Source organism: Papilio xuthus, unplaced genomic scaffold (genome assembly GCF_000836235.2).
Source record: "Papilio xuthus unplaced genomic scaffold, Pxut_1.1 DF825946.1, whole genome shotgun sequence".
In the NCBI taxonomy this organism is placed as follows: domain Eukaryota; kingdom Metazoa; phylum Arthropoda; class Insecta; order Lepidoptera; family Papilionidae; genus Papilio; species Papilio xuthus.
This window is the reverse complement of record NW_013532703.1, coordinates 9,835,630-9,859,958: the sequence shown is the minus strand read 5'-3', so window position 1 is coordinate 9,859,958 and position 24,329 is coordinate 9,835,630. Positions and strand designations below refer to the sequence as shown.

At 31.4% G+C, this 24,329-nt stretch overlaps 4 protein-coding genes across 4 annotated transcripts in view; 1 reads left to right on the top strand and 3 right to left on the bottom strand.

Moving 5' to 3' along the window:
• Positions 1-350, bottom strand: part of LOC106124815 (leucine-rich repeat-containing protein 4B) — a 61,914-nt gene extending 61,564 nt beyond the window's left edge. The window contains exon 1 of the mRNA XM_013321793.1: positions 79-350. The gene's annotated coding sequence lies outside the window, so the exon portion shown is untranslated. The remainder of the gene's footprint in view (positions 1-78) is intronic.
• A 6,016-nt stretch (positions 351-6,366) lies between these two features.
• LOC106124996 (adenylate cyclase type 7) lies at positions 6,367-16,982 on the top strand. The gene is given in 20 exon segments (XM_013322078.1): positions 6,367-6,464; positions 7,654-7,836; positions 8,180-8,326; positions 8,869-9,034; positions 9,463-9,665; positions 10,319-10,468; positions 11,563-11,681; positions 12,004-12,148; positions 12,337-12,473; positions 12,623-12,772; positions 13,232-13,376; positions 13,553-13,630; positions 13,719-13,852; positions 14,126-14,296; positions 14,451-14,766; positions 14,842-15,205; positions 15,394-15,572; positions 15,707-15,974; positions 16,057-16,181; positions 16,307-16,982. Coding segments are annotated over 20 exon segments (3,702 nt in total). The 5' UTR covers positions 6,367-6,461; the 3' UTR covers positions 16,826-16,982.
• A 1,399-nt stretch (positions 16,983-18,381) lies between these two features.
• On the bottom strand, positions 18,382-20,072 carry LOC106124119 (uncharacterized). The gene is made up of 2 exons (XM_013320584.1): positions 19,934-20,072; positions 18,382-18,859 (listed from the first exon to the last, which is right to left on the bottom strand). The coding sequence occupies exons 1-2, from the start codon at positions 20,000-20,002 to the stop codon at positions 18,491-18,493; spliced, it is 438 nt and encodes a 145-aa protein (XP_013176038.1). The 5' UTR covers positions 20,003-20,072; the 3' UTR covers positions 18,382-18,490.
• Positions 20,073-22,930: 2,858 nt separating this feature from the next.
• Positions 22,931-24,094, bottom strand: LOC106124144 (uncharacterized). The gene is made up of 2 exons (XM_013320613.1): positions 23,988-24,094; positions 22,931-23,433 (listed from the first exon to the last, which is right to left on the bottom strand). Exons 1-2 carry the CDS (start codon positions 24,042-24,044, stop codon positions 23,065-23,067), a joined length of 426 nt encoding a protein of 141 aa, XP_013176067.1. The 5' UTR covers positions 24,045-24,094; the 3' UTR covers positions 22,931-23,064.
• Between the last annotated feature and the right edge of the window lie 235 nt (positions 24,095-24,329).

The following is a 24,329-nucleotide window of genomic DNA, read 5'->3' as shown; positions in this document are numbered from 1 at the left end:
TATAGTCTTCTTGTCTTACATACTACAAGACGGATTTGATTCATTTTAGGGATTTATTTTATTTATCACATTACGTACCTTTTAAGCTCGTAGAAATAACGGCAGTTTTCTAAGGTCCATCAACTTAAATAAAAAGTAAATATATTGTAAATTGTAATCAATCAGTCACATAAAACAGGCGATTAGTTCAACATATTACGTCCACACTACAGCACAGGCACAGTCAGATCCAGTTCATAGCACTCAACACGCGTGTAGTCCCGTATTAATTATTTTCTATTTATGATAATCACGTGATCGGACGTAAGATACGATCCGGGACCGGGCGACGGGACACATGCGCTCCGCTCGCGCACCAGGCGTATACTGACGATCTCCAGCGTTAAGCTTTTCTAAATATACACCCCCCGACATTTTCCCGCGCACCCTTCAAGCGCAACGCGTGTTCCATGCAATTTTCTATAAATTTTCGCATAAGCTCCAAAGCCATCCTGTCAAAAGCTGTTTTTGCCTGAGCTCATTCGGGAGCTGCTTTGGGTGCATTGTTGTTATTGAATTAAGCGACCTTAACCGAAACTCGTTAAACTTTTTGGTAACACAATATTTTGATAATAATTTATAAACTGTTTTTTATTTATTTTGTCTTAAAATTATTTGCTTTTTATGTTTGTTTCCACAAACGAAGTTTATGAAACCTTACAATAATATTATTCAATCATATTAAATATGTTTTAAAATAGTGATAATAATATAAATATTGTCATAATATGAGCTCGAGAGATAAGCAATATTGAATGATTCGTTTTTAAGTTTTTTTTTTCAAAACTAATTTCTGTTTTTGTGGTTTTTGTTTATTAGGTACCTAATTTCATGATTATTTCCTAAATTATGCGACAGCTAAAAAGATTGCAGATGATTCTATCCCTTTCCTAAAAATGTGGCTACGATAGAAATTCGGCTTCCTAATATCTTTCAACAAGGATAAAGCTGAACGAAATATACTTACTTTAGCTGACATTTCTTTCTTATTACGATTAGTTTTATCGTAAATTTCAGTATACATAAGGCTGTTCACAATATAATTATCTATAGTCATTTTGAAAAGCTGATTTTTTCGATATAAATAAAAGACACTCGAATTTTTATGTTTACATTGTGACGTACGTATAAATATTGACATCTTATTTAACAGCATAACTAAATAAGTATCTTGCAGTACAAAATAGTTGATGACAATCACTGAGTTTTCCGAACAATACGGACAGTGATTTAGTATTTGACAGAGGCAATTTATTGTAAAGCATTTGCCTGTTGCCTCACTTAAAGTTTACACCTGGTGTCAGACGGGCACATAAATAACTCTTCTGAGCTGTATTACAACTAACACAAAAGTTAGTTTCCTTTGTACCCGTTTAGAATTTTTTTCGTAAGTCCAAAGACTTCGTTGTAAATCAAATTATGCAGCACGAAATTTTAGTATATTCATAAAAACATGCAACAATTTAAATTTTAAAATACTGGCCTTTACCAGTTAGCTAGCCATACCTATCGCCCATACATTTGTTTTTTTTTTAATATTAACAGATTTTTTTTCGTAAATTTACTAATATTTCTTTTACCATTCCAACTATGCTTGTGCTAGGATATGGGTCTCGACAATAGTCGAATGTCGGCATTCGAACCCACGGCGCCGTGATCGGAAATCCGTACCCATTAGGCTATTAACGCTTAATTTAAATAGAACTTACTCTTGTTATCACCAAAATTGCCTTAAACATAACGATGAGATGTAAGACGTCTACATTATTAGAACTTGGAAATAATGTAAAACGAAACTTATAAATCAGTCAATTATTACATAAAAAATCTTTTTTTTTTTACAGGAGAAGGGAGCAAACGAGCAACGAATCGCCTAATATTATTTGATCCGGAGCCCATTGACATCCGCAACGCCAGAGGAACCGCAGATGCGTTGCCGGCCTTTAAGGAAGGTGTACGCTCATTTCTTGAAGGCCCCTAAGTCGTAACTGTTTGGAAATACCGCTGAGGACAGGGTGTTCCACAACGCGGCTGTGCGAGGTAAAAAGTTACGCGAAAATCTCGTCGATGTGGAATGCCAGCCATCGAAATGGAAAGGATGAAATTTGGCGCAAATCTGTAATGATTAATCTTTATATCGAACAATACTTCTATCATAATAAGTATAAAAACACATAACACAATGAACTTATTCTTATGTCAGCATTCTTAATGAAATCCCGAAACGGGCTATCCACAGTCAATGTAACGTATTTCCGCAGATATCGAGTGGCCTGCAATAAATTACCTGGCGGCCACGGTAAATCAGGAATAGTAGACGATACGAGATTTCTTAGCTTACGTCGGACCCACATAAATAAAAAACGATCACCACGCCGCAACTACTTAGGGCTCTTTACTACAATCATTTTATTTATGTAAGAACATAAATAAAATATCCCTTTGCATTGTTATCGTTTTTGGGTTAGATTTATTATTTACTAGCGATGCCCGCGACTTCGTCCGCGTGAAATACTGTCTTCGGGTAGCAATTTAACAAAATATTCAAATTAAAAAACATTCGCACAAACGTCACATATTGTAAAATACAAACTTTGATCCCTTATTCCGTAATGCTATTTTGCACCCCTGACATTAAAAAAAATCAAGCTTCTAACTGTAAAAATGACGATATCTCTATACAAATTTCCACCCCCACTTTCAACCCCTACCAACCCATTTTTCGCGTTAAAAAACTACCCTATGTCCTTTATCAAACTCTAAATTATTTGTGTACCAAGTTTCTTTTAAATCGGTTCAGTAGTTTTAGCCTGAAAGCGAGACAGACAGGTAGACTGACAGACATAGTTACTTTGGCATTTATGATATTAGTAAGGATTTTTGAACCTGTATTCTTTCTATCAAACATTATTTGTAAAGGAAAAACACATTAAAAGAATATAGAGAAATGTATAAATATTTCACCGACTAAACGTAACTCTTTGTTTCAATCTTGTGTTGTCAATCTCGTATTCGCTTAAATGGCGGAGCTTTCGAATGTAAATAAAGCGTATTTCATCTATCACCTGCCAAACCGCGCAATATATGGCCCAATATTTTATCCACGGCGCGGACACTTTGAGCGACTGACAAACTGTAACACTTTGCAATAACTATGCAAATTTAATCTACGTACTAGCATCAGCATAATGGTGACACTCGTTCTAACAACCTCGGAGGTAAATTCTCTCGACAGATACTTCGTTGGATAGTGTAGTGTAATTTTCCTTCAACATTGGTTCTTGAAAAGTGCAATGTCATTGTTTATTTTTGGAAAATAAAAGAGTAAAAAACTAAGGTACAAAGGTATTTGTAATTTGATATGAGAATCTACCTTTTTCAAAACAAGTAATTTTTTTTTCGTGCTTTGAATTTACTATACCTATGTTATTGAAAATCTTTTCTTTTTGCCTCTTTCTCTTTTTAAGTTCCAGAATAATATATACCTATGTTAAAGAACATACAAATAGACATTCAGTTATTTTAAATATTAGTTATAGTCACCCTTATTTCCTAACTAGACAACCTATAGTCTGAGGCAATAATTTCGTTACAATATTAGGGCGCACCCACACAAAATCTAACAATAAGGACCTAGCACAGCGAAGTTTCACCGGGAATGGTAAAGACATCTTTGTTGTTCCAGGTGTGCTGTCACAATCGAGTTTGATGTAAGCTTACACTTCGGATAAAGCATTGTAAAACGTATATAAACGTAATAAGGTATAAATTATCACAAATATAGATCATAACATTCGAAACTTTATAGTATTTTAAAGTAATCCCCACATATAATAACGAGTAAGAACATTTCTAAGTTGATTAAACTTAAAGACTAGTTAATTGAGTTGTAATAATATTTAATTTTAAGTTAACCTATAACATAAACCAGTTTGATTATTTTCCTTTCTTTTACCTTCGACTTTTTAATACAAAGTCCAGCGTATTATATGGGAATTGTCTAATAACTCAATGAACTAGTTAGCAGTCGTCTTTATCAACAGTTGCAAAATAAATATTGTTTTGGACAATACGTTCTTCAACGATGAACACCACATATAAAATCGTTCAAATATACATCGATTACATTATTTTCAGTCCAGTAAGAGTTTTTTTTCGTAGACAAACGAGCATCGAATTGCCTAATGTTAATTGATAATGCCTATGGATATACGACCAGAGGAACCGCAAATACGTTGCCGACCTTTGAAGGAGTTGTTCTTTCCTTGAAAGCACCTAAGTCGTAATTGTTTGGAAATACCACCGAGGACAGAGTATTACAAAGTTCTAAAAGCACTTTGAGAAATTAAATTTGTATTTCCCGTATTGGGATAACAGCAACAATGTGCGAGTACGGCAGCTTTAGTATGTAAGTCTCGCTCCGTGTAACTCGAGAGCGTTATTGAGTTGGTACTTCTGTGACAGCACCGGTGCAGGAATGTCTTCGAGAATTCCACTAGAGACATGCTCTTGCACTAACAATGATAACAGAATTAACTCAGTGTTGTTTGAACAACTTATTGTTTACTTTATTTCTTTCCTAGCAGCAGCCGACACACGTAATGGTATTGACAAAATAACATTAAAAGTTTGTAGTCAAAATAATACGTACTGTCTTCATAATATTCCATCAAAGATCAAATAAAATCTTTCAAGTATAGTTCAGGATCACCTACAGAACTAACAAACAATGAAGTCAAAATTATTGTTAAACTTGTAAAATATTATACGCTTATTTCCAAAGCAATACGACTTAGGGTCCTTCAAGAAGCGAGCATACCATTTCCTTAAAGGCCGGCAACGCATCTGCAGTTCCTCTGGTGTTGCAGATGTCCATGGGTGTCGTTGACTATCTGCCGTTTGCTCCCTGATAAAAAAAAACATTTTTTTTTTCTCTGTTCAAAATTCATAAAACGTATAAAATTTTATCCATATTGGTTCAATACCACAAAATTAAAAAGAGAAAAAGAATATATGTGAACATATAACAGTTGTTCGAAAGTACAACATATTTTTGTTCGATATTAAAAATATTTAAGTGCGCTTTCTATTGATAAAATATAGTATCTATTACAAGTCATTGTAGTCATTTATGAATTGTAGTACGACAGCTGTCAACTAGATGGCGCTTAAAAATAAAAATGAAATCCTCAAAACTAGACCCAATTAACACAATTATACTTCACAAATTGGCCATTAGATAGTTACGAATTATCTTTTTATTGGAAGCCGTGTAAATTAATTTGGGAACCAATTAGAATCAGTTCTATAATTTTGAAGTGTTAAAAAAGCAAGTAGCAATTTTAAAATAGAGTATCCATTGCCGAACCACGTGGAAAAAAACATAATATTGCTATCTCTTTTTCGCTTTAAACAGATAGAGAAAACAATGTTATTGTATAAGAATGTCGGAATTAGAACCACGCGGTAATACATACTACAACATACGTATGCAATTATTTGCAAAGTTAATATTAGTTAAATCAAAATTAAATTAAATTATAGATGAATATTGTTTTAACATTATAAAAATATATATATAAATTTTTTTTGAATATTGCATGTTAAAAAAAATGAAATTTATATCTATAAACCTTGAAATAATAATTTATCAAATATGATTTTTATTATTACTCACTAATCATCAAACAGTCAAATTCATGAATTTATAAGTAAAGGTCGTTTTCAAGGTGTCTCTTAACGTATAATTCAGGAAATCTTATGAAGAAATCTTTTGAATGATCTTGTATTTACAATGCGATCAGCTAAGGCAGATCAAATATTAAGTACTCGTAACATTCGGCAAAATTAAATAAAATCTTTATTTAATTTTTACGAACTATTATACCAGGGCAGTAACGGCTGTATCCAGATATAACTTTTAAATATAATTTCTTAACCTAAAAATGTGTGATAAATTTTGTTCATCAACAAATTTGGATGAAAATAAATTTATATCAAAAATTAAGATTTTCATATTTCCCTATGTATTAACGTGGATTACCACTACTAAAACATCTGTAACAATACATTGTTTTATCTATTAAAAAAGATAATTTAAAGAACGATAATCTAATAACATAAATATGGAAACAATGAGTTAATTATTTAGAGAAATCAACGTACAATTAAAGTATATTTAGAGCCTGTATTAGTATAAATCTAAGTGATCAAATCATTTGATAGAAGCACATTTTAAATTATCACTATCATAATCTGCTTAAATATCGATGTCCAGTGAGTGGCCTTTATCAATTTTAATCGCTGATCAAGAACTACAGTTTTCCTTTAGTTATAATTGATTGGCGGTGTAGTGCAGTCGATATTGTGTTTGTGTTTTTCGTATTTAAAGTTTCAGTTATGTGTGTATACATCTAATAAACATGGTATGTAGTATATATACATATATGTATACATAAGATTCGATTCCTCGAAATTCATTACGATTATATGATAAGATTTCAATTTATTAATCATTGTTAATTATTACATATATAGAATTTTTATGTGTTATATTCTAATTTTAGGGAGTTATTGTTAAATTTATACATATTTAACAATAACTCCCTAAACGAATCTCTAACTAATTCTATTCGAATTTGAAATACACGCTTATTTTTTTAATCAAAAAACATGGTACCAATTAAGATTTAAGTATGAGTCACACTGTTTTGGTATATAACGTGTAAATCATTTTATATGAGTTCTTAAAACAATTTAAATCATAACCAAATAATTTATTTGTTTAAACATTATATATTTTGCATCTAAGCATTGTCAAATGATTACGTAGTAATAAATCCATAAAGCAACTTGAATTATATTTCTCAAAGTGTTAACATTTTTTATTAATAAATAAAACAAGTACTAATTATGTTATCAGTGAAATAATTTTACAAGTAATCATTAGAATAATTGGTAGTAGATATATTCGACATGTTCATACAATGATTTATCAATAAGATAGTATTTTCGCCATTTCCTTGCATATTGTAATATTTAACAGTACTCTTAAGTTCACTCTTAAAGTCTCTTTCAATATTTTGTACGCTTTATGTAACATTAGCAACTTAATTTTGAGTTGTCTAGAGGTCATAAGAAAGGCATGTTCATTAACACCGTGTATCTTCAGAACCATAAATACAATAAAACGTAGGTTTTCATTGCCGAAACACTTTTATAATGTCTTTATCTTTCTATCATCATATGGCTTGCAATAATCTTACCCAGATCAGGGACAACAAAACACTTGGCCCTGTAACTTAAACGCACTTACGCTGATTAGTATTTGTTGTGTATAGAGATTAAGAAGCATAAGGTTAGCGTGGTTTAGACATATTATGTAGAGAGATGATGATCCCATTAACAAAAAAGTAATGAGATGGAATGTGGTTATAAAGGTAGAGAAAGAAAGGATGGATTGTGTGAAGGAGGATATGCGTAAGGAGGTGGTGAATTTAGGTGTGACGGCTGATAGTAGTACATACTGTGCCAACCCTACGTAGGGATAAGGGCATGTTAATGATGATGATAATTAGTATTTTGTCGTATCAAACCGTTTGTTTTATTTAACAGGATGACAGGTCGCTATCACGGACCACTGGGTCCGTGGTGCTACAAGTGGGTGCTCTGGAATTATTAGCCAGATATTCGATGAACTCAAACAGGGCAACGAGCATGCTATCATCTTTACATGAATTCAGAACTCAAGAAGTCGAACAATCCGGAGGCAAACAATGGAATTGGAAATATTTAAGGGTAATAACTATTCGAGACATCTTTGTAAATTATTGCAAAGAACCAAGTAGATATAATTCTTCAAAAAATTTGGACTCATATTAATTTACAGAATTGTTCAATAACCAACCAACCACAAAAATCATTTTTGTTGCTTTAGCATAGTGTAGCTTTAAAAAATTGATTTAATATTGTCTAGTCATTATCAGCAGTGAACCTGCCACGATTAACACGGGTGAAACAATGTTTTCTATAATACATGGCTCAGGACATTTTTGGAACCTAGTTTTTTCATAAATGAAAGTTAAGTCAATTAAATCAAAATTATTATTACTTTCTAACAGTAATGTGTACCAATTTACAGGATCAATTCTTTCAAAAAGATCTGGAAGGTCTTTATCGCAAATATGATGACAAACTACGAGAATCCTTAATATACATTTACGTTACTCTGCTTACCCTATTCTCGACGGCTCACATAGTTCTTGTTATTGTATATACATACAATGAGGTTAGTAATTTATTAGTCACTTACACTCAAATAATAGTAGTTTCCAAAAGACATAACTATATACATCTTCCTTAAGATGATAAGAATTGAAATCTACTCAAAGAGATTTAAATAATTTTTATTTTTTTACAATTACTACTTTAAGATTAACTCAACGATTGGCATGATACTTATGTTCTACACGACAGATAAAGAGTTGATAACGAAAAAGTCCCCGATTCATTGTTAGGGATAAAGTGTAATTCTTTGATCTGAAGTCATTTATAGTGCGCAATTAAATCAGCCTCACAATTCACAATTTAAATTCCTGAACGGTTCTCTTTTGCTTTCACTATTCCTCATCTACTGATGTAAAAAGAGAGAAATAAGAAGAAGAAGAAAAGAGAGGAGACTATGTACAAAAAATTAATGTAATTTAGAAACTGTTAGGCCAATTCACACGACTATACCATGTGGCCGTGATACTACAGTCTCCAAGTTCCAAGTCTCGTTACTTGCCATTTTACTTTTACTAGCGAATTCATATTGTTCTTTTATCGTAGCAAATACAGTGGAAGTCGACATACTTATCAATGGCTATGTACATACTAAGAATAGCGGTTCCTGTACTATCGCTATGGAAATGTTTCTATCATCCATTGAAGAGGAAATGGTTTTGGATGCCAATATTCATTACATTCATAATAACCGCAGATCTTGTTGTTTCTGGTTTGTATTTTAAATATTATTACTATTAAAAAATTATAATCGTAGACCTCACATATTTATTCTAATAAAATCACATACTGCTGATTCTACCGAATCAGAGGTAAAAATGTTAATATAAAAATAATTTGTAATTAATGATAAGAAAGAATAAGAACAACTGTAACATCAAAACATTTAATTTAACTGCTACCTCATTAATTGTGAGTTTCTGAGACCAAAATATCCGTTTGAAACCTATTGTTATTTCTGTTTTGTCAAAGATAATGACAGTGATGACATGTTTTATGCAGAGATTTTAGTTTCTGAAACCTACGGTAAACGAATTAATGATAATCATTAATTCGTTTACCGTTTTTACGTGTCGTACGCATTTGCGTTTACAGCTGTACTAAAATATGATAATTCAAACATTAATTTTATTGTTTCAGACATATCAGTAGCAATATACAGTTATCATGAAGGTATATCGCTAAGACCGGCGTACGATTCAATGGCACTTCTATCAATTTATATATTTCTACCGATGAGGAATAATATTTTAGTCATCGCGCTCGGTCTATTAGTTAGTGTTGTCTACATTCTTGTGTTCACTTTCTTCACTTATTATGGCGATACGCATATTGAAATCGTGGTAAGTTATAGTTAACCAGTTTCCAATGTAAATACACATCTAACAGTGGTAGAGCCCGCTTTAACATCTTCGCGCGGATCGGTCTGGCTCGCCCGGTGAAATACCACGACCACACAGAAGACAGGCGTCAAGTGGAAGGAATTCCGCGGTTCGTCTGATAAATGTGCGTCCCGGAGGCCTAATTTAGTCCTCTTTCCCCTTTTTCTCATGAGGAAGGATTGGGAAGTGGAAGTGAACTTTCCGGATGATAGGATGCATGGAAAGAGAAAATATTTTCTTTCTGTGCATCCTCTCCATCGATTAAAGGTAGGCAACGCATATGCAATTGCGTATGTCTATGGGCGACGGTCACTTCGCTATTTCAGCGATTTCAGGTGGCCGCTCGCTCGTTTGCCACCTTATGATATAAAAAAAATCTACAAAAACAAAACATTAATCACCGTGGGTTTCTAAGACCAAAATATTCGTTTAAAACATATTGTTATGTCTGTTTTATCAAAGATAATGACAGGGATAATGAGATGTTAAATACAGTTTTTGGTTGCAGAAACTAACGGTAAGAGAAATGACAATGTTTTTGTGTGTTGTGTTTTGTTTTTTATGATTTTGTAAATATATTATGTTTTGTTTAATTTTGCATTTTTTAATTCAAGGTGGCTTCAGACACAATTTTTCTGATAGGCGTCAACTTAATGGGGATATACTTTAGACTGATGAACGAAATAGTAACAAGGAGGTCCTTCTTGGACAGGAGAGCTTGCGTTGAAAGTACACTGCGACTTAAGTTTGTGAAAGATCAGGAGGTAAGATAAAATATTCATTTTATTATTAATAAATAGGTCAAGAATTATGTTATGATCTTTAATATGATTATATGTAATGATATATAAAGCTATATATTACTCAGTGCTTGAAAGGGTACTTAATAAAGAAAAGATCATGGTGGAATTTGAATTCAAAATTTCTTTAATGTCGATTTTTATATCGTGAATTTTCACTGCCTATATGGAAAAAAACATCTATTTTAATTTCTATAATTATAAAATAAATTTTAACAATTAATAACTTAGAAGTTCGGCTCAAAAATCTTAAAAGAAAAAAAAGGTATTATTTTTTTTCATTTCCTTTCGATTTTTCAATTTACGTCATCTTAATGAATTAATAATATTGTTAAAACTTTAAATTTTTAGTATATCCATCAATATTTTTGACTAAAGATCTAGATAATCATAGTTGATAAGCCTTCATTGATTTTATCTTTTTATAAACATGTGTTACATTCATGTAACATGTTTGGTTTGGACAATTTATTGTGTTAGGACAAGTAAATTGATTAGGTAACAATTTTACAACAATAATTACATATCTAATCGTTGGTTTCTGAGACCAAAATCCCTGTATAAAACTTATCGCCATCCCTCTCATTATCTTTAACAAAATAGAGATAACAATATATTCAATTCAAGGATTTTGGTGTCAGAAACCTACTAGAAATTATTCAAATTTTATAAATTGCGTTTTATTTTTTGATATCAATATGAACAAGGACAATATCGAGAAGCAAATTTTTAATTTACCTTGCCTAAAGGGACTCCTTTTAATAATATATTTTAGTAAATTATTCGTTTTTTAATATTTTATTTTATATCCATAGATTTAAGACTATTCATTAGATTCTTTGTTAGTTTATTGTTAAAAATTGCATTAGTTATATTTAAAAATAAATTGAAACCTAGAGAAAAGTTATATATAAGAATTTATTCCGAAATATAAAATAAATCCATGCACACAATTTTCGACCTTCAATTTTTTTAAACGGCATTTTATAGAACTTCTGAGAAAATATTATTTTATTTCTTTATATATGTCATAAAATTGTAAAATTTCTACTTTACAGGAACGTCTTATGTTAAGTATATTACCAGAGCACATCGTATCCAAAGTCAGACAAGACATTCGGACAATGTTTTTGGACATACAATCTCAGAGTCATACACACAACATGAAATCATTCAAGTACGTCACAATTAACAATTATTTCTGTTCATTTTCATATAAATAATGTTTATCAGATTAAAATAGTTTAATCCTTTACTCATCGATCATTGTTTTTTGTATTTTCTATTATCAAATATTCTAAATGTTGCCATGTTTGTACTTTGTTAATTCCACGATTACTTGTACTAATCATTTAAGGTACATAAAACATTATCTTGGTATCATTGTAAAATTGTTTAGAAATAGAAATTTTGCTGATTTTATATTTATTATATATAATCTTGTATGTAATCATCAATTAAGTAGTACATGGATACTTATAAGTAATAATATTTTACAGCCAATTATATGTAGAAGAACATAAAAACGTGAGCATCTTGTACGCCGATGTTGTTAACTACACCAAGATATCAACAACTTTGTCACCAATGCGGATGGTGGAACTACTAAATGAACTTTTTGGACGATTTGATGAAGCATCTGAGGTACGAATTTTATTAGGTATCGGACTTTGCCGGCGCAGAATTAAAAAAAAACTTAATAGGTAGCCTACGTCTTAAATTTTATCAATATCCTTTGAGCTGTTCCGGAGATACCTTCTTACATCTATTCATAAATTTAATTACTATTTTATAAAATAATTATCACTTAAATATAATGTTTTTTCTTATAGGAGTACGATGTTCTAAGGATTAAATTCTTAGGCGATTGCTACTATTGTGTCAGCGGTGTTCCAAAACCGAGTGTGTTACATGCGAAAAATTGTGTTGATCTTGGATTAGAAATGATCAATATTATCAAAGATGTTAGGTAAGTAATTTTTATACATACTGGTAGTATAGAAATTTAGAAATAAGCTAAATTTATATATCAATGTCTGCAAATTGTCTATGTTTAACTATTCTGGTCCTTGATTGTGTAATAAAACCAAATATTATTTTAAACTGTTTACCTTTTAGAGAGAAGCGTGCATTGAATATAGACATGAGAATTGGTGTACATTCTGGAAAAATCTTAAGTGGCCTTATTGGTATTCGGAAGTGGCAATATGATATATGGTCACGAGACGTAACAATCGCTAGTAAAATGGAATCCACTGGAAAAGCTGGGTGAGTGCATGCTTTGAATTCTATATAAATTTAAATTAAAAATGGTGATTAAAAAAAGGTTGAAGGATTTTGCATGGATTTATTACCAACTGAGTGTATAATTAAACAAGTGGTCGTGTGGTTTTTTTTAACTATTTATTGAATAGTTATTAGATTATGAAAATAGCGTGCCTTCCCGTTGCACACTTATATCCAATGAACGTCTAATGAACCATTGTTGCCAGCATAGGAAAAAAGTTTATAATAATTTGAATGTTTCCAATACAAAAATAAATTAATAAGAATGAAACAAAAACAATAAATAATTTATGTGAATTAATTGAACACTGAGGATATTTCAAATTTAGGGACATAATAAAAACAATAAAAGAATGGGAATTAATATAGAATAAATCCTGATTTTCTAAATACATCATTAAAAGCTAGTAACATGTTTTGTTCAACAATTTATCTTTCCAGAAAAGTTCACATAACGAAGCAAACTCTTGAACTAATCTTAGACTTCGCTCGGGACTACATAATTGAGCCAAATTTTGAATCTCAAAATCACCCATTCATGATTAAAAACAAATTAGAAACCTATTTATTATCCAGACCCCAAAGAGTAAGTGTAATTCATTTTAATATATGATCAACATCAAAGTTTACACCTTAACACAATTTACTAAAAAACTTTACCGATGTTTATCAATTGGAATTATAAAATTTGAAATATAAAATTTATGGTTTGATTTTCAAAAAAATATTTAGTGTATAAACTTTAAATTATTTTCTTTCCAGCCCTTTTCCGAATATAAACCATTCAGAAGAGCTTCAGTTGGATTCAATAAAATAATAAATTCGAGATCACGTACTAGAGTAAGTTTATATTTGAATGAAATAAGAAAATACATATCAGTGATATGTAAAATGCACGATTCTGTGATGCATTCTCTGTTTCTAGTAGCGATCGGAAAATAGGAATTCTTCAAATTTCCGCCGAACAACTTTCATGGACGAAAACTTAGTGGAGTATCAGCAAATGCTAAAAGCAGCAGACGCGCAAATGGCCAAAGAAATTGAGGATATGACAAACGGGAAGTAAGTGTAAATTTTATTGAGCATTGGTCGGCGGAGGAGGGGACTTTAAACAATTTTGAAAGTCACCAGAATATTTGACAAACTCTTAATATTTACAATATCATAGCATTGTTTTAATTCAATAAATACTTAAACAAATAAACATGGATTAGCAACGAGACTTAGGCTTAAGATTATTTGAAAAATCACTCAAATTCACAAAAAAAGGCAGCTTGTTTATCTGTATTTAACTTAAGAGATTTGATTATTTAGTTTGTTATTATTTTATTTCAGGGAACATTTCAGAAAGGAATCGAGCTTAAACAGGATTACTTTAATGTACAAAAATTTCAGTTTAGAAAAATCTTTCCTTCAGCTACCCGACCCTTTGTTCAAATATTACATAACTTGCTGTCTCTTTATCTTAATTCTGATCCTTCTTATTACTGGATTCACGACCAACTGGTAAGTTAATATTATCATTACTGAATTACATATTTCTTATTGTAAAGATACAATGGAACCCAGTGAGGTTTCCTTGTTTGATGGAACACATTCCTTAAAAGTCTACTATTAGTTTTCACGTTTTGTATCTTTAATAATTAAAATTATTTTTTAGGTTCCGTGGATTTCAGTGGTTCACATGCGGTATTTTTGGCATATTGATAATTACTTTACTGATTCTCCAACCACTGACTTGGTTTCAATTTCTATGGACTAAATATAAAGGAATTAACGAGCCAAGAAATAAATGTCTGCGTTTTGTTTATGATTTATCAGTGAAAATCATAAAATCTGCTAATATACGAACTGGTGTATATTTATTGATAAGTGTTGGTCTCGCAGCTACTTCAATGGTTAATGTGATTGCTTGCTCCGAAGTCGACGTGGAGCCGTCAACAGAAACCGTTCTATCGAATTGTGTTTCGTCGTGGGTAATCATATTTTTTATAATTTAATTCGTAATTTTAATTCCATTGATCATTTTCATATTGAATTCCTTGTTGCAGCACGTAACACAATGTTGGAGTTTAGCTTTGCTACTAAATTTCTTGTTCAGCAGAGTATTTTTTATATTTAAGTGGATAGTAGCAGGCGCGATGACCACGTTTTACCTATGGGTTGTGTGGGACTTAAAGTCATCTCTTTTCTCAATCGATCTAACTTGGAATGTTGGATTAGATTCGAGAATTTCTCATACACTCTCTGTTGTATTTATTACTGTTACATTGTATTGGATCGACCGTACGACTGAATATAGAAATCGACTGGATCATCTGTGGCAGATACAACTGAGCGATGAACAAACTGAAGCCGAAACAATGTTAAGAGTTAATAATATGCTTTTAGAAAATATATTGCCAGCACACGTTGGTAAGTATACTTATGTACACGCTAAATAATCTCAAGGATTCAATATTTAATATCTGATGCTTATCTGTTATTGTATTGATAACTGTCAAATTCTGCATAATGTGTTGCAAAATTTATTAAGTAACCGATACTAATGCAATGGCATATTTAATAACTTATTGCTAAATATAATTGCCTTTTTGTTTTAGTTCAAGTATATTTGGACCTTAATAGACCAATAGATGAATTATACTATGAGAAATATGAAAACGTTGCCGTTATGTTCGCGTCGTAAACTGATTACAAGCTTGGAGTCGAAGACGACAGCGATTTAAGCGACAAGTTTGTTTTACGAATATTGGATGAAGTTATTTCTGACTTTGACAGGGTAATTGTTTATTCTATTAATAATATTACTCAGAGTAGTCAACTTTTTTGATAATGTATAGTTAAACATAACATAGACTGATTTTGTTTTATATAATATTACTTGTGTGTTTTAAATAGTAGTCATCTTTTTAGCTGCTACTTACCGGTGCGTCGATCTACAAAGTAGAAAAAATTAAAATGGCCGATTGGACATACATGGCCGCATGTGGCTTAGATCCAAATCGACGGGAGTCAATGGATTCTTCAACATTCGAGTCTTCTGCTGATAGAAGACAAAATAGTCCTTATAACCGGGCATTAGTTTTGACAATGGTCGAATTTGCGGCAGCAATGATGAAACAACTCAAAAATTTCAACCGTGGATCATTTCAAAGTTTTGAGGGACTCAATTTAAGGATCGGTACGTATTAAGCCTGTATCTCTCGACAAAAAATTGCGTGATTTCAACAAACATACTTATCAGGACTTATTTAAATCTTCAGGTATTTCTAATGGCGAAGTAGCGGCTGGTGTTGTTGGTTCCCTTAAGCCGTTATACGATATTTGGGGCAACGCTGTTAATATGGCCTCTAGGATGGACTCCACTGGCGAAGCGGGAAGAATTCAAGTAAATATTGTTACTCAAAACATCTTATTTTTAATTGTTACTCCAGATTTACTAGAATAGAACATGTATCAATAGAAATGGTAATTTTAAGATAACTGTAAAGTAATATGTTGCTTTGTTTGTAGGTGACTGAGAATACTGCGCTTTTGTTGGATTCATGTGGTGTTCTAACATTATATCGAGGTGAAACATTTGTAAAAGGCCCCGGTTACATTAAAACTTATTTTGTACCATTGGATGAAAACTTTAACTTGATTAAAAAGGAACAGAGCTCCGAATACTACAATAGTTTGGCAGACAGAAAACGTTATTACAGCGTACGAGATGATTCCAGTGACGTGTCTTACGAAACAGCGCCAAAATCGACACAATTTACAGCTCATGATAGAAATTACTTTGTACCAAAATCGACATATAATGTATATCACAATGATAGATATTCTGATGGATCCGATGATGAAAGAGAAGTTCATGAAGCACAGGATGATGACACCCGTAGTAATGATCGCAGTGTTTTAGATGAAGAAGTGTTTGAAGAAGATTGTGATTTATCCGATGATTGTAGTTTAAGTACTATCACGTCTGGTTCCACAAACTCATCTGATACGATATCTGAACCAATAGTGCTTGAAACAAAATGTTAAGAATAGCTAGAAATATATAAATTGATGATAGACGTAATACTCATAGCACAGACTGCTGTCTTCACATAAATATTATACAATTTATAAGTGAATATATTATAAAAGAAAATTTGTGACTTTCTAAAATAGAATACAAAAATCCATATTTTGGATCTCGTAAATCTCTCCTTGATTTTTCAAATTATTTGATATTATTGAATGTTATTTGAATGTGGATATAAAGAAATTCTAACTTTAAAATATATAATGTATTCGAATGTTTAGTAAATAAGTAATAGACGTTATCAATTTATACTTTTAGATATTATTTAATGTAATAATATGTAATTGCATTTATTGCAATGCAAGTTGTTTGTCAGGAATGAATAGTTAATATTCTGTATTTCCCTGTCTTTTATTGGATAAGTATAAATTAAACTTCAATATGAAAGAAACATTATGACTTAAAGCAATTTTCTTAGGAAAGTAATGGAAAAGTTTATAAGAATTAAGTCCTTAATCTTCTGGGACTTGATAAGTTAACAATAAGCTGATGGATTTGCGTCAGGCGCTTGATCTGAAAATGTATATTATGTTATCTTTGTTCGAAATTTTATATAATCAATGTTAATTAAAGTTGAATCAAAATCATATTGTACTTGGTTAATTAATAATCTGTTGCATTAGTAGAAAAAAGCATACTATTTACTTTCTACATTCATAATATAATCATCATCAGCTCGCTATACGTCGCCACCGAGGGGCTCGGAGCCTTTAGTTAGGAGTGATTAGGCCATAGTCAACCACGCTGTCCAAATACAATACATAATAATAATAATAGACTTCACACATATCTTTGAATTTCTTCTCAGATATGTGCCGGTTGCATCACGACGTTTTCCTTCACCCTAAGAATGTTGGATAAATGTACATACGTAAATCGCAAATCGAAAAACACATTGGTACATGGCGGGTTTCGAACCCAGGACCTGCAGACTGCAAGTCAAGTGCTTGGCCCCTGAGCCACCGACGCTCTTTACTTACTACATTCATAATATAAATATAGCTTTATTGCTTCAAATGTATTTTTTTTAATTAAATAATTAAATAATATAGAAGTGACAAGTCCTAATAAATAATTGTTTTCCCTTTAATTATGTTTTTCCGATTAAATAATTGCAGTGCTTAAAAAAAACTAAAGTAACAAGCTAGTACTATAAATGTCATTATAATAATTTGCTGTCAATAGGATTAATTGTCGTATCTTGTATAATTACAAACTGGTTTTGAAGTAATAGTAGCATTAAACAATCCTTCGCAGATTTGCATTATCTGTACCTATTTTGTACCGGACCAGTACTTAGAATCAATTATATGCGCTCTTTTCAATATTTAATTAATGTATTTTCATAAAAAAATGTAATAAAATAATATAAAACAGAAAAACTAAAATATAATTAAAACAAAAGGTTCGTGGTCATTGTTGTTGTTGAATACTAATAATTGTGGGTCAGCACCTTAATGCTGTGTAATTACTTCTGCTTTAAGATCTCTCGATAACAAGGAAAACAACAAAATTATAATAACATAACCATTTATTAACAAAACCTTTATAACATTGATCTAGAAACTACTGTTTAAACAAACAACCAATTATAACAGTGGTACTGAACATTTGGTTAAGTTTTAATCCAATTTCACTTCCAGTAGTACTGGAGTTTTGTCAAAGAAACAAAGAATAACTTTATACATAGTTTCCAATGGATTCTTCTCAGCTATTTTGTCACATGCATCAACAGCGGCTTTAATCTCCTCTTTCTTGTCACTCTTTTCATACAAAGCTAAGATCTTATCCTTGTGGAAATGTCCGGTGTCGTCACTGAAGCCGGCTTTCTTGAAGAGACAGAAGGAGAACTTTTTGCTCGTCTTATTATTATCGAACTGCCAATTGAAGATACGCTGTAGGATGTTAACATCAGCTCCTGTTTCGGCGATACATTCTACGGACTTTTCCGTTATAAGGCCAACAATGTCAGATGGAACTCCAATCGTTGCCTATAAAGAAAACAATTTGCCTATTTATACAAAGAAATATATAACTTATATCTTACTAATATTATAAATGCAAATGTTTTGATGGATGTTTGTTAAAAGGTATCTGCGGAAAGGCTCAATGGATCTAGATGAAATTTGGCACAGATATAAAATATAGTCTGGAAGAGCAAATAGTCTAATAAGTATTTATTAAGTTCGAGAAGGAAGTCGCGGGCGACAGCTTATAATATAATGAACTATCAAACACATTTGTTATTTAATTATTTAAGATTTCACACACAAAGAAAGAATCCATTTCCACAGTTATTATGCTACTAATTAATTTGTTAATTAAGGACGCTATTATTAAAAAAAAACAATAGTTAGTAATTATGAACTATTATAATTAAATCTTTCATTAAGCCCCCATAATTATAATAATATTTTAAATTTACTATCAGACCGTACGATTCACCAAATTTCAATGAAAATCAATTTGGGAAAAATAACTTTTTGTTCTATATTTTTTGTTCTTTCAATAATATATTGACCAATATAATTTTATACTCGTTTGGTTTATTAACAAGCTTTGAAACCTAATGACAGAATTAGACTAAGACATATAAGTAAGACTCTGTATGAACATGAATGTCTCTTGATTTATCTATACCATCTTACTAATATTATAATGCGAATGTTTGGATGTATAGATAGATGTATGTTTGTTCGAAAGTATCTCCAGAACAGCTGCATGGATTTCAATGAAATTCGGTAAAGATGTCAAATACAGTCTGGAAAAACACGTAGGCTACCTTTGATCCCGGAAATGTAAGATAAGTTTGATTTAAATATTTAATTGATAACTCCGCAACAGTTCAACACATCTCACTGTAATTTGGTACATATATAGAACAAAGCCTCAACACATAATATACTATTAAACCTTGTTTTAATTTTACGTAGACGATGCCGCGGGTACAACTTAGTTGTAAATAACACTGTCATTTATGACTTCCCGACTGACATTCATGATTTACTGACTTCTATCGTAGTCCACATATTAGTAACTTAATATAAAATTTAGAAAAAAATTACCTTTCTAGCAGTGGTGATTCCAACCAAAACAGTGCACAAGAATAATAAAGTAGTTGTTTTGACCATCATTTTGATTTACAAATAATTATTTTACTATGATGTGTTCTCGTACAATGCTGGTTACTGAATACTGACCAATACTGCCATCCACTTTTATATACATACCTTGTTCATTGCACCGTCATATATTACTTATAAATTACACTATGAAGGTTTATTATAATAATCACGTTTTATCAATTTTCGTGAAATTTTAACTCCCGACCTTGTATAATTATGAATAATTTCTATTCATTCTTTACAATCTTACTAATATAAATGCGAAAGTTTAGATGGATGTTTGTTAGCTGGTAATTCCAAAACGGCTACGCGGAAATTGACACATAGATATTATACTCGTTTTTTTTTTTAATTCCGCGCGGATGAAGCCAGTCTCTATCTCATCCAGATTAGTTTGACGCTCTCTACTCCGTGATTGTTCAAGTTACTGTCACTGGATTTCCTTTGTCGAAAAACTTGTATAAAAATGTATTGTCATCAATCTCATGCCATTAAAAAAAACTGAGACTTTTTTTTAAAACCCCACCATATGCCAGTACTGCCGCAAAATTTTACGGTACAATAAATCAAACATAAAACAACAATTTTGACCCAATGTCTTCGTTTCCGAACAACGAACACAGGCTGCTTATTAAGTTTTTTTTTAATTCCGTGCGATCGGAGAAGCAGGCAACAGCTAGTTAATCATACTAATATTATAAATGCGAAAGTTTAGATGGATGGATGGATGTTTGTATGAAGGTATCTCCGCAACGGATGTATGAATCTAGCTGGAATTTGGCATAGATGTAGAACATAGTTTGAAAGAACACATAGGATACTTATTAAATTTGATCGTAACTACTTGCGGACGGAATCGCGGGCGACAGCTAGTAATATTATATTAACACTTAATTAACTACTACTAGGACGTTTAGCTAACACTAATTTATAAGAGCATGTATTGATTATTGTGCTTTGATTAGCTTACCCTAATAAGTGATAAAATAAGTAGCAAGCTGGCAGCACGTTGCCCGCATTTTCATTAGAATTTTATTAGGAAAACTGTATATTCTACCAAAAACAACTATTAATGTAAGAAGTACGTTCCATACACATTTAGATAAAAGAATTGTTTCATTTACACCAATTTTTACGGGAAGGTATCTGAAGGATATGGGAATATTATAGATTATTCTAATTCTGCGCAGACGAAGACGCGGGAAAGCGCTAGTTACTTAATATTGCTAGATGCGTACTTTTCCTCGCCGTCGTAACAAAGATGTCCTTACTAATGACGTAAGAATTGTCTTTACAATATTCAAGGCCAATATTTTGAGTCTATCCCAATGTAAAATTTTAACGATCGCGTATACATTGTTACAAATTGTTTTTACAATATATACATACACAAACCACGTACCTATTTCTCAGTAAAAAACTCGTTTACCTTGTATGCTTTTCCTTATTTCATCTACATTAACTCATAGTATAAAAAAACAAAGCCCTAACTGTCGCCCGCGACTCCGTCCGCGCCTTAAAAAAACTTAATGATTAGCCTATGTGTTCTTTCAGAGTATGTTCTATATCTATGCCAAATTGCAGCAGGATCCGTTCAATCGTGCTGAAGAACATCCTTGAAAAAACATCCATCCATCCAAACCTTCATATTTATAATATAACTAAGATTAAATAAACTCAGTGCTGTATGATTCATACTAATCTTAAGATTATCAGAGCCAAGAGTTGGTTGCGACAAGCTCAAATAGACCGGTGTAGAGAATTTCTTTGCTCAGGCACAAACGCGGCTCAGCTGATGATTAAATATACTCAAACCACAGTACTACGATATGCTATCGTAATTATGTATATACAGGGTGTCCGGGAAAGAGGTGTACAACATACTGCCATAGATTCCTTGATCGAAAACGACGATTTAACCCAACTAATTATTTATTATGTAATGGTATCGCATAATACCAATTACAAACTATATTATTTTTCTTACTGACTGACCTTACGATGCCAGTTAATAATTCTCTTTCCTGTCTACCCCTTCAAGTCTCGTCCTCTCCTTATATCTATTAGAAAAGGATGGATAAGGATACACAACTGTAATACGCTTGAGATTTTTTAAGTAGCTGTCGTCCGCGACTCCCTCTGCGCGATATTAAAAATAAACTTATTGAGTAGCCTATGTGTTCTTCCAGTCTATGTTTTACATCTGTGCCAAATTTCATGAAGATCCGATGAGACGTTCTGGAGTTACCTTCAAACAAACATCCCTCCAACCATCCATCTAAATATTCACATTTATCATATTAGTATGATATGGAAATAAGTTCTAAGAACAGTGCCATCTATGTAAAAATATGGAAATCGCAGACAAGAATAGATTTTAAAACTAATGGTTGTATTCTCGCTAAAGATGTAGATGACAGTCTTTTCTAAATTATGTACAGATTTTATAAAGGTTCTTATAGCTCTAGTAATTTCTATATATACGACTATCTTAAAATTCTGTTGCCACAATATTTATACAGAAGTTAACCATATACCATTTATACACTTTTTTACTTATAGTTAGTAACTATTAATAGTAACTTTTCCGTAAGTTATTTCTGTATTTCCTGGTTTAAATTCCAAAGTCTATAGATCAGTTACGCTATGATGTAAAATATGAATACTAGCTGTTGCCCGCGAGTCCGTCCGCCCGGAATTTTAAAAAAAACTTAATGAGTAACTTATGTGTTCTTTCAGAGTATGTTCTACATGTATATTAAATTCCATCAAGATTCGTTCAACCATTCTGAAGATACCTTCAAACAAACATCCATCTAAACATTCGCATTTATAATATTAGTAAGATTAAACGTCATGCTATGAAGTAGGCTTCCATGGACATTGTTTTGAGAAATTAAAAATAAACCAAATTTTACAAATTATATTTATTTGCCACTGAAATTCTTCATCTTAATATAAATTTAAACATATGAGTGATTTTAAAATACGAATACAAATAAGCATTTTCACAAATCAATTAAGTATTTATGACCAGTGTATTTATTTATTATTTCTCAGAATAACTTTTTTTATAACTTAACTTGTAACAAAACAGGGGTATTTTTGAAAAAGCATTGAATCCCTTCATGCATTTTGTTTAAAGGCTTTTTGATGTCTTTACTATTACATTCCTTAGCGATCTTTGCTATCTCCTCCTTTTTATTACTATTCCTGTACAATGAACTAATAATTTGACTTTCATCGAATTTACCAGTATCGTCAATTAGACCGACATTTTTGAAAAGGCAAAATGAGAACTTTTTGCTTGTTTTATCATTGTCGAATTGCCATTGAAAGACGCGCTGCAGAATGTTGATATCCGCACCAGTTTCAGCTATACAACCCACCGACTTCTCAGTAAGTAAACCGACAACGTCCGAAGGCAAGTCAATATAAGTCTGGAATAAAAATGCGTTAATAAAATTATCTTATCTTATACAAAAACAAGTAATGCTATAAATTAACAAATGAATTAAGGAAAACTTCAGTTGCTGATAATAAAACTGAATTGCGTAAGGTAATGGTCTTCAGTTAATGTTTATAATATATAAATCAGTGTTGGAATGTGTATAAGCAAAATAAGAGCTTCATTAATTTTGCACAAGGCCCGTGCCCTGGTTATCATAGCGAGTGAAATATGAACATAAAATTTTGTACAGCGACGGTTATCATACTAATTAATAATGACGATACGAAGATGCTTGTCGCAAATACTCGTACTAGGTCCACTGATTCTAAAATGAAAACCATGCAACTATGGATTTGTTAAGTTTATGATTAATAGATATTACGTAAAGAGTTTAACTATGAAGACAAATTATTTTGGTATTTGGTGTACGTTAAACCAAAGGCGACTTGTGCAACTAGAAATATTTAAGTATGATGAGATAGATTAATGTAAGAATAATTCTTATTTACTTAATATTATAAGTATTAAGATAAAAATTGTTACCTGTTTAGCGCTACTTAAGGTCAAGGCTGACAGAGCACAAAATAAAACAAAATACATTTTGTAAAGCAAAAAGTAACGAAGATGTTTCAATGTCCAACAGAAGTTTGTTATGTGGATTTAAATTTTAAACGATGCTTGCTTTTATACTTGCTACGTTTTTTATTAATTCCGGATCATACTTTGAATAAATATTACTTGCAGGTTTTACGTATAAAAGATTTAAATTTTCAATTTCTAACCTAACGTTCTTTAATTTTCTTGTAGTCTGGATGTAAATAAGAATCTGTGTTTAAGTTTCAAATCCTAAAGTTTAAAAGTAACAAGAAAAATCTGTAATTTAAA